Raw genomic sequence first — 10448 nt, 5'->3', positions numbered from 1 at the left:
AGACAAAGAAAAAAAAAGTGAAAGAAATTAATTTTAAAAATTTTAATGAAATTTATCCGACGAAAGAAGGTTTGACATCGAAACGTAACTTTGAAACAAATAACAGTTTTCTTTGTGGAGAAGAAACTTTAGAACATATTTTTTTTCACTGTGAAATAGTAGGAATGTTTTGGGTTGATTTACAGAGCTGAACATGGATCTTTCACCTCTGACTATGCAGACCATTACATTTGGTATTTTCTTTAAGAATAAGAGTGTGGATTTTGTTTTTAATAATAATATATTATTGGTAAAGGTTTTCATTCATAAATGTAAGTGCCTTAAAACTAAACCTACCTTAAGCCCTTGGAAGAATGAGCTAAAACTCTTTAGTAATTCACTTAACTAATTAAAATGAACTAAAATTATCTTCTCTTTTTGATAGATTTAAGTGAATTTGATACAGCCCCCTTTTTGTTTTATCAGTGATTTATTTTTTTAATTTTATATGCATGACCTTGCTCTGGACAATATGAAGAATGGCTGTTATTTTGATCTGAAATGTAACAGTGCCAATATTGTTGCACATATTATTGTCAATAAAGTTTTTTTTTTTTTTTTAAAGGTCCTCTAGCGTCCGGAGCTGGTTATTAAACCTATTTGTAATAGAATGGCTAGCTGTTACATTCACCTAAAGTGTGTCAATTAATCTTTTAAGTCTAATGTAATAATCCCAGATGTTCATATTTCACACTGAATTACTATTTTCTAAGATAACTTTTATATGTAAGCTGTATTATATAATGCATTTTATATATTCTGTGGTTAAATGTGGGTATAAGAGGTCAGTTTCTTAAATCACTAACTGTGAAGGATAAAAGAAGCATTCATTTCTAGGATACAAAACGTATAAATACTTATGGCTGTTATTAGTGAGGGTGGGCTGAAAAGTTCATGAACCGACTAAGAAGGAGTTATTATACAGTAATTAAATTTGACATGCCTTAAATTCAAACTTTACTGATGCCAACTGCATGTTTTCTTTCCAGATAAACCCACATGGATACAGAATTGAGGATTGGTTATGAGAAATTGACTAAATTTGGCACCGTGGTGTTATCACATATATGCAGAAAAAGGGGTTAGCCCCCAAGGACATTCATGTTGACATGATTGCTACATTAGGGGATGATGCTCCAGCTTTATTAGCTGTGCAATATTGGGCAGCTGAATTCAGGAGGGGTAGGGAGAGCCTAAAAGATGACCCAAGGTCCGGACGTCCTGCCACAGCCACCACCCAAGAAAACATTGATTGTAATCACCACATGATGATGGATGACAGACAATTAACTGTTAATCAGATAGCTAATCCTGTAGGCATCTCCTGTGAACAAGTTGGGAACATTCTGCATAACGATCTTGGTGTGTCAAAGGTTTCCGTTCAGTGGGTGGCACAATTTTTGATGCCTGATCAAAAGCACACCAGGCTGGTCACGTTGCAGGTGAACTTGGCACTTTTTGAAGCAAATCCAGCTGGTTTTCTTGAACGTTTCCTCACCCAAGATGAATGTTGGGTTCACCACTTTGAGCCAGACACCAAACAGCAGTCCATGCGGTGGAAACACCCGTCTTCTCCCCCACCAAAGAAGGCCAAGGTGGTGTTATCGGCAGGGAAGGTGATGGTCTCCGTCTTCTGGGATGCAAAGTGTATCATGTTCATTGACTACCTTCAAAAAGGCCATACTGTCAGTGGAGAATACTATGCCAACTTGCTGAGGCAGCTGCGAAAGGCAATCAAGTCAAACCAGCCTGGAAAACTGATGAAGTAGGTCCTGTTTCACCAGGACAATGCTCCTGCACACAAGTCCGTGCTTGCAATGGATGCTGTGTGCGAATGTGGCTTTGAGCTGGTTGATCACCCTCCATATTTTCCTGATTTGGCACCATCCGACTATTTTCTGCACCCCAACATGAAAAAACACTTGGCTGGGAAGCAGTATCGGACCAATGATGAGGTCATCTCAGCTGTGGAGGACTTTTTGAGGGTCAGGATGAGAGCTCCTATACCACAGGAATCCAAGCACTGCAACACTGATGGAAGAAGTGTGTGGACCACAGGGGAGACTTCTTCGTACAAGAATAAGGGTAATGTTTTTAACAAAAAAGCCACTGCATAGCTCACATATGGTGGAGTAAATTATAGACAACAAAGACTTCCAAATTATATTGGTGAAAAGCTCCTTTGAAACCCTGCTCTCATGAAAGGAGGACAGGATGGTTCATAATGCTCCCACACACAAAAGACTGAATAGAAGCACCTCTGTACACCACTGAATGCCAAGTCTATTTCATATTGATTTCAAGGGTAGTTTGCCTCATGGCGCTCAAGGTTTACCCAGATGTTTTTTTTTTTTCTTTTTTTTTTGTGTGTGTGTAGGATGGTTAATATAACAGTGGTCTAAGGCAAGTCATACAGAGAATAGTGATTCCTCAAGGGTCATAGGGTTAGAGTCCCCGCGGTGCACCCCTTACCACTCCTCAGAACATGTCTCCACTTCTGTCAAAACTGTAGCGATCCCAAATCCCCAAACTCCATATTTCCAATCAATAATTTTCAAGCTCAGATGTTCATCAAAAGCATTTCACAGAGCAGGATGACTTATTGTCAAAGCAGTATCATTTTATTCACACAAATAATAATATACAATAAATTATCATTTTTAGGAGTGACTGTTTTAGAATCGCATCAGGGGGCAGCGGAGTCGTTAACTGATCGTTTAATTGTGGTAGGTGTGTTTGTGTGTGTGTGTGTGTGTCATTATGGGAAATGGTGCTCCTGTGGCCCTTTGTGTCTCCTTACATTATGTGCATGTCCCATTGTTTATATATGGGATTAACTAACTCAGAACATAAATGAGGCATTGTGTCACAGAGCACAGTGTCAACTCTGTGTGTTTGAAGTAGAATAGAATGATGACAGTGAGGATAAGAAGTACAGGAAGTGGTGTGAAAGCACAAGAGGTGGGGGGTCGGCCCCTCTCTAGATTTTGATCTCGGTGCGGAAGGTCTGTACGAGCTCGTGTTTGGCCGGGTTTCGCCGCGCCCGGACCGTAAGGGTCCCCTCGGTCCCCAGTGATGATGTCACTGAGGTGGGATCCACATCCTCGGGTAGCTGGCACTTGTGAGTGAAAGTGTTCATCACTGAACCGTCCTGGGCCAACTGCAAAAGAGAGAGAGTGTTAGAGATGACGTGATGTACGGTGAAGACGGATGCGTGGTTAGGATTTATTTGGCTCACATTAATGGGGAGGCCTTTAAATAGGATTCTGGGAAAGATTCGCATTATTTCAACACCCCCCACCTCCTACCCCCTACCCACCTTTTCTGCACGAACTTCTATCTGGTTGTTGGATGTGGTGACGATGATATCTTCAGGGGAGAAGTCTCGCACGTCAACTGTGAACTGGTATGAATCGTCAAGAGTCTTGATATTCCCAGCTCCACCTAAAACCACAGCAGGGTGAGAAGGGGTGTTAGAGCACAAGAGGAATCTGGGAAGTACAATTAATTGTGCGAGGCATGTGTATCTCACACAATTAATGTTCACAGATTTTCATTTTTAAACTCTAGTCTGAGAACTGTGTGCTGTTAGTCACTGGAGTACCTGCAGGTGGTGTTTCATTAGGGATGGGTTAGCAGTGTTTTTGCTCATAGGCACTCATTCACTTGAAAGAGCATCGTGCCACTGAGAGATCTGCAGTTATGTTTATTAATGCAATTTTATATGTTATCAGCGTCTCAGCTTTTGCTGCAGTAAGTCACGATCTGTTCTAGGTGAACGTGTCTTCTGTTATCAATATAATGGAGTCAGTGCAGATAAACAAAAGCTGAACATGCAACTTAATTATTGCAGTTCTTACTTTCCTGGGTTTAGCATTAAGTGTCTTTTTTTTGTAGCTATGCAGTGGATCAGTTACATTCCCTGCTATCAGATTTGATAGGAAATTGAGGGATGGTGTGTGTGTTTTTTTTTTCTTTTTTTGCAGTCAAACCATTATTATTTCAAACTGAACTCTAGATCTCCTTTTACAAAAAATATTTTACTCTATTAGTTTTTCACCTGTATGTCTCACTGATAGTTTCTCCTTTCTTTTCTCTTTAGCTTGTTCATATTCATATGGACAGAAAATATGATGCATTAATGAGATTGATTTAAGGTGTAATTTGTCCATGTTCACTTTCATTTTTGCTCTGTTTTGGCCTGCACCACCTCTTTAGAGAATATATCTGTATTTTTAGCTGCTCAGTTACTAACCATCTCTCCTGTGATGTTCAGTAAGCAGCACAGTGAGTTTACCAGAGCTTTTTGTTGTTGTTGATTGTTTCCAGCTGACTTAAAGTTTCTGAGAGCAGTTTGGAGGCAAAAAAAAAAAAAAAAAACAGCTAAAAGATGGTTTGTGGGTTTGTCACTGCTGTAAACCTTTAACATTACATAATCATTTGATCCATGACCAATGTGAATGCAAGAATTATAGAGAGGCACAGCTGTAATCCATGCTAAAAATCCAGGGATTGATAGGTGAGTCAGTCTTGGAAAAAAGTGTGGCGTATTTTCTCTCCCCGCGGACTCTGAGCTCACTGAAGGACTGCGTGGTGCATGACGTCACACACACGCCAGCGGACTGGAAATGAGTGTGTGTGTGACTGATAATAGCTCTGACTTCACATGTAGGTAGTTTAATTATGTGACCTCACTTTCACTGTGTGTGTGTATGTGTATGTGTGTGTGCGCACTGGTCACCGGGCAACCACATGGTCATTCCTTATTCAGGCGTCATCCCAGATACTCAGTGTGTGAAGTCACACTGCTGGCAGTCAGTCCAGCATTCCCAGGTTTGCACGTACTGTGTGTGTGTGTGTGTGTGTGTGTGTGTGTGTGTGTGTGTGTGTGTGTGTGTGTGTGTGTGTGTGGGTTCGCTTTATGTTCTTCTTAGCAGCATCCACCCCAAATCTTCTCTGCTGCACCTATACAGAACAAAACAGCTCTGCCCCCTGGCACACGGACTGCGAGACCATTTAAAGTTCAGATTTCACACATTCACACGTCTTTGTGGCTCAGCAGGGAAGTGATACAGAGCAGGTCACACCAAAGTGGACACATTACTGAGCTAGAAGAGGAACCAGGCTGCATGAAGTGAAATGTCTCCTCGTCTCCCTGTTTTAAACACATGTGTAGACTCTTAATCACTCTTAAAACAGAAAGATTTTTTTTTTTTTTTTTTTTTTTACATTTTCTTTTTTATAATGAAAATACACATCCAACATGGAGTGTGTGCAGTTTCTTCTTTCAGCACCTTGGCTACAGTATTCCTTAGAAAAACATCTGCCCACATAGAGCAACCACACCATCTCCTTCCAACTGAAGATATTTTATCTCTAACTTGGACAGAAACACACTGCTGTGCACAAATTGTCTCCAAGCAGACATAAATCTTCTTTCGGGTCAAAGCTGTTCCTTCAGCTCTCTTTTACTATTAATTTTATACCCCTTGTATATACAAAAATGAATGCCAGAGACCTTAATTTACTTTCAACTTACTGGAAAAACCCATGGTGTCGCTCCCGGGCCTCATGAAGGAGCCAAAGTCCTCAGCAAACAGTCCCCGGCTCTTCTCCATGTATGGGTTACCAGAGGACGTAGTTGAGGATGAAGTCTGGTGGAAACTCCGCTCCGATCGATAGGCAGAGGAGTTGGTTACACTCATGGATGGCTGAGTGCTGGGTAAGGCAGAGGAGGAGTGAAAAGGAGAGAAGAGGGAGGCGGAGAGAGCTGATTCTTCTTGTGACTATAGCTGTGCACACAGCTCTTCTGTCTACCTTAATTGTCTTTTTTTTTTTCTATTTATGTATTTTTTGTAGTATTACCCTTTCCTCAGTCTCTTGCAGCACCTTACCCACGACCCTTATATACTATACAGTCCCATGCATGGCTGGGAGGTGGCACGTGTCACACAAGGCACAGCTCATTGGGAATAGTGTTCTAAATTTATCATGAGACTCAGAGAGCTGATGAAGAGATGGGTCTGTGGTTGGAAAAGTTCTGGGCATTGAAGGGCCTAAGGTTAAGAGAGGGAGACAGAGTGGGATTTGATAGAGAGAGGCAGAGAAAGAGCAGGGGCTGAGGGGAACAACAGTTGTCGTTCCATCACACGTCATCCCTGAAATAGCTTTCCTACCCTCTCTTTAATTCCCCCTGCTCTCCGTCACTCCATCTGTCTGTTTCTTCTCCTTTCTTTCTAATATTCAGTGCCATGTCTTTGACCCGAAACTGGATCCACACATGGTTCTGCCATTTAATGACAGCGTATGGCACTTTGCGGCATGGTTCCATCTCATTATAGAGATGTCTGTGCTCTCACGGAGCCCCAGTTTCAACAAAAATCCAATTTGATGACTAATGTTTATTAATTTAATCTCTTAATGATGTGCTAGGAAATGCTGCCGCTGTCTTCTGTGAAGCCCGAGTGAAGCGAGCAAAGTGAAATCAAAAGCCAAAAAGGAGCCTCACCTCTATTTTCAGAAGACAAGTTGGAGAAAAGCAAAGATGGAAAGAATGTGCTTGAAAACAAAGCCATGGATGGGGGCAGTGTGCTCGGTACTGACATTGCTTTGTGGCTATTAATATCTGCATGGAGCGCGCAGCCCGTCATGATTAGTAAACACTCTCTGCTGCTTTTTTTCTAGTTAGTGCTGCTGACAGCTAATCCATTAAAATCCATTTATTTGCTCTCTAAGGTTGCCTAGTTGACTTGTGGTTTATTATTCCAGTCAAAAGAAGGTCGCAGCAGTGCATCTAAGACACATTATATGCAAGTCAGAGATCAGAACCTCAGTTTTTAACATCCAGTAAGTGCCACTGCAGTCATTCTGTATGGTAAATTTGTGGCAATCCACTGTGCAAGGTTATTTAAACTGTGCTATTTGCTTCCAGTCTTATCAGTGCAGAGCCCAAAGCCCCCTGCTGAAGGTCTAAATCCAGCCCAGCACCTCACCACCTCCCTAACAGAGCCTCCTCCCTACCCAGTAACAGCAGTAATATTGTTGGTTCACTGTGCCCTTTAATTTCAGAAGTAGAAATGAATCAGTATTTCGAACCTCTAATGGAGGCCCAAGCTGCTGGTTGTCCAAAAATATGAATGCTATGAGAAAAGTCAGTGAAGCTGTTCAGTTTTATTTTTTCTCCATTCCTTACTACTTTCTTTTCTCTTACTCACAACCTATGCACAGCGTTTTCCCAACTTTTCCATTAGTTCTATGAAATACTGGATGGTTTTCCCAGCCTCTCGCAGTATTTAAATGATGAAGCTACTGAACAATTTCAATTATGAGAAAACAATGGAAGAGAAGAGAGTGCACAGCGGGGTGGATCGGGATGAGCACCGATGATGAGATGATGAGCGGTGGGCACAGACGAGGGCGAGTCTGATGGAGCAATCACAGGACAAGAAGGACGGGGTGGAAAAACACTAAAGAGGAAACAGAAACACATCAGTGTTGTAACAGAAAATTTGTCTTGAGGGGTTGAATCTGAAATATGTTCAGTTAAGTGTATTTAAATGAACTGATTATGGATTTAGTTTTTTCTAAATAACAAGTCCATAATAAGTGAATAGGAGCTACAACAAAAAGGGTTAAAAGAAAACCAGACCCTTCTTTCTATGATTTTATGAATGAAATTAAATCAGATGGACGTTCGACTAGTTGGGGGAGGAGAATAGGTGAGATACTTTCTGTTGTTTATGTATTGTTTATTTATTTGTGATTTATCTATCTAACCTGGGTGCTCCTTATTTTATTTTAATTTTATTATTCACTTATTTACTTTACCCTTTTTTTCTCTTTCATTTATTTGTATATATGTGTACTATGTGCATAAGTATGCATGTGTATGTGTGTGTAAAATGCAGGAGGGATGTGAAAAATGTTCCTGCTTCATTTCCTTTACATTTACAAATATTTATATGTTCCACAGGTTTCACTCATGTTCAGTAATTCTTTTTACAATATAGGGGTGTGGGGTAATTAGTGCCTTATTTGCTTGGTTTTTCAGTTTACCTGCATATGGCTGTGATGACTACCGGTAGTTGCAAAATGTTGAGTTTATCTTTTTACTGTTCTTTGTCTTTTTGTTGCCTTTTCCTCTTTTTCCTCTTTCTCTATTTTTGTAATTTTGCTGTATTGGAAAAAATGTAATAAAGAAATTAAGGGAAAAAAAAAATGGGCAGTCGAGGCATCAGTATACTCGCCACCTTAAAGCATTCAATATGTGGGTGGCGAATGGGGAGAGACATAAACCATACGCTGACTTCTGAGGGCAGAAACCGGATAAATGTTTATTCTGGATTTAAGTTTAGCACCAAAGATGATAATTATTATTAAAAGCAAACAAAAAGTACAGTCTGGTTTGAAAAACACAGCAGGTTTACATGACTGACAAACATGCATCTCATTAAGTACTGCACAATCGAAATAAATGCATATTTTGTTTGCAATTAAATAACATCATCTTAGATATTTGGCCTTAATAATTTTCAGGTGAATAAACATAACCATTCTGGCCCAACTAGTGACACACACACACACACACACACACACACACACACACACACACACACACACACACACACACACACACAACTTGTGTCAGTTTCAGCTGCTGGGTATTACATAATGCTGCAGACAAATCCCAGTGTGATAGACTGTGGCTGAGCTGGAAGGTCATCTCAAAACAGTGATATCCCACCGCCCGCTCTCACCATGAACGCCTCTTTATTACCTTTTCAGGCCTGTGATGCGTTCATGGTGCAGATGTAAAGTTGCGGCTACGACACTGAAGCATCTAGCTAGCTCCAGAAGACGAGGAAGCACAAATGGAATAACATTTTATTTTATTTTATCTTTTGTTTTTATATTTTTTAAGTGGCGTGGTAATTTTGAATACAACTTTTCAAAATGCTCAGCATACACCCCCAAACACACAAACTCTTTCTGCACAGTCACAAAATGTGGCTGCTAGTTAAAGGTACAGCTGCTTTCCTCTCACAGGGAGAGAAAAAAACCTTAATATGCGACTCAGAGATGGACAAAGGTGGAGACAGGAGAAGTAGGTGAAAGATTATTTCTAGAGGTGAGGGCTGTTCAGCTAGTTGATAAACTGGAAATTTAAAGCTAACATTTAATGTCCTCATTCATTTTAACGTTTCTAAGTCTTGGCAAACAACTTGAAGTGTACTAATTCTGTGTAATTCAAAGGTTAGTTTGCAGCACTGTGGTGAAGTTTGCAGTGATGCTCTGTGTTGGACTAGTGCAGAGCAGGCTGTGGTGTTTGTGTTAAGGGTAGCAGACAATTTATGTTAAAGATGATGCTGATTAGACTGAACTTGTGACACAGCTGCTTATATCTTGTCAAATCCACAAAGAGCAGTGAATGTAGGAGTAGCAGCACAGGTCAGCTGATCACAGCCTTAAACGAAGAAAAATCTGCTGGTGCTCACAAACAAGTTATTTTCTGTCTTATTTCTAAGCAATTCTTTCCCCAGAGGGTCCCCCCAACTGCCAAATCCAACTTTAACCCCTGTATATACATATAGGCAACAGTGGTGGTGTTCACAGACTGTGTTATACTGCAGGGGGCTTTTTGTTGGCGTGTTTTGGCTCCACTCTTTCCCTCCAGGGCAGCCACTGTAAATCAGTACAAAGCTGTGTTGAGTGATCACCTTTATGCTATGGCAAAATATTTCTATTCTGATGGGAGTGGTCTCTTTTAGTACTCATCCACAGGGGTCCCTGAATGGTTTAATGAGTGTGAGAAATTAGGCGAATCATATGCTATGACCTTCAGAGACAAAAATATCCTGCAAATCAAGGATACAGTGGAATACAGGGCAACACGTTACATGCATCTACATGCTGTTTTACTACATGTTGGGTTTAATTGGTGCAGCACTACAGTTGTAATAATCAGTAATGTCGTCTTCTAAGGATTAAGCATGGGGACACTGAAATACTGCTGTAAGGAAAGCGTTTTAGAACCTCAGTTTATCACAGATAAGGAGTTCTCCTCTTGCGCTTACAAAAGAAAATGAACAGGTCATTTCATTTGTGACTTCACTCTCAAATAAAGCTTTATCTATATTTGCAGGTGCATTCATATTCAGCTTCGGGATTCAGAAACTGTAAGAAGTAAATTGAATGGCTTATTTACTCATTTGCCAGAAGGGAAAACTTCTCAGGCTGGCAGCAGGGACTGTTGACAAGAGTAAAGTAACGTAATCTCTGTCTGGCTCAGTGTGCTGTTCCCATGGAAACAAGTTTTATGCTGAGAAAAGGAGTCTGCATGTGTGTGTGTGTGTGTGTGTGTGTGTGTGAGACAGAGAGATAGTGTGACTGAGACTCACAGCAATCATACT

At 40.6% G+C, this 10448-nt stretch overlaps 1 protein-coding gene across 1 annotated transcript; it reads right to left on the bottom strand.

Moving 5' to 3' along the window:
• Positions 1 to 2700: 2700 nt before the first annotated feature.
• On the bottom strand, positions 2701 to 5904 carry hspb7 (heat shock protein family, member 7 (cardiovascular)). The gene is made up of 3 exons (XM_030734242.1): positions 5579 to 5904; positions 3359 to 3483; positions 2701 to 3199 (listed from the first exon to the last, which is right to left on the bottom strand). The coding sequence occupies exons 1-3, from the start codon at positions 5742 to 5744 to the stop codon at positions 3020 to 3022; spliced, it is 471 nt and encodes a 156-aa protein (XP_030590102.1). The 5' UTR covers positions 5745 to 5904; the 3' UTR covers positions 2701 to 3019.
• Positions 5905 to 10448: the final 4544 nt, after the last annotated feature.

This window comes from Archocentrus centrarchus, chromosome 7 (assembly GCF_007364275.1).
Source record: "Archocentrus centrarchus isolate MPI-CPG fArcCen1 chromosome 7, fArcCen1, whole genome shotgun sequence".
NCBI lineage: Eukaryota > Metazoa > Chordata > Actinopteri > Cichliformes > Cichlidae > Archocentrus > Archocentrus centrarchus.
The sequence above is the reverse complement of the archived record's forward strand: the minus strand, read 5'-3'. Positions and strand labels throughout refer to the sequence as shown.

Excerpts from the sequence above, each read along its gene's own strand:
- hspb7 (XM_030734242.1), bottom strand. The coding sequence starts at position 5,744 with ATGAGTGTAACCAACTCCTCTGCCTATCGATCGGAGCGGAGTTTCCAC. Across the intron at positions 3,484-5,578 it reads CGACACCATGGGTTTTTCCA|GTGGAGCTGGGAATATCAAG; the intron begins GTAAGTTGAAAG and ends CTGTGGTTTTAG. Across the intron at positions 3,200-3,358 it reads TAGAAGTTCGTGCAGAAAAG|TTGGCCCAGGACGGTTCAGT; the intron begins GTGGGTAGGGGG and ends TCTCTTTTGCAG.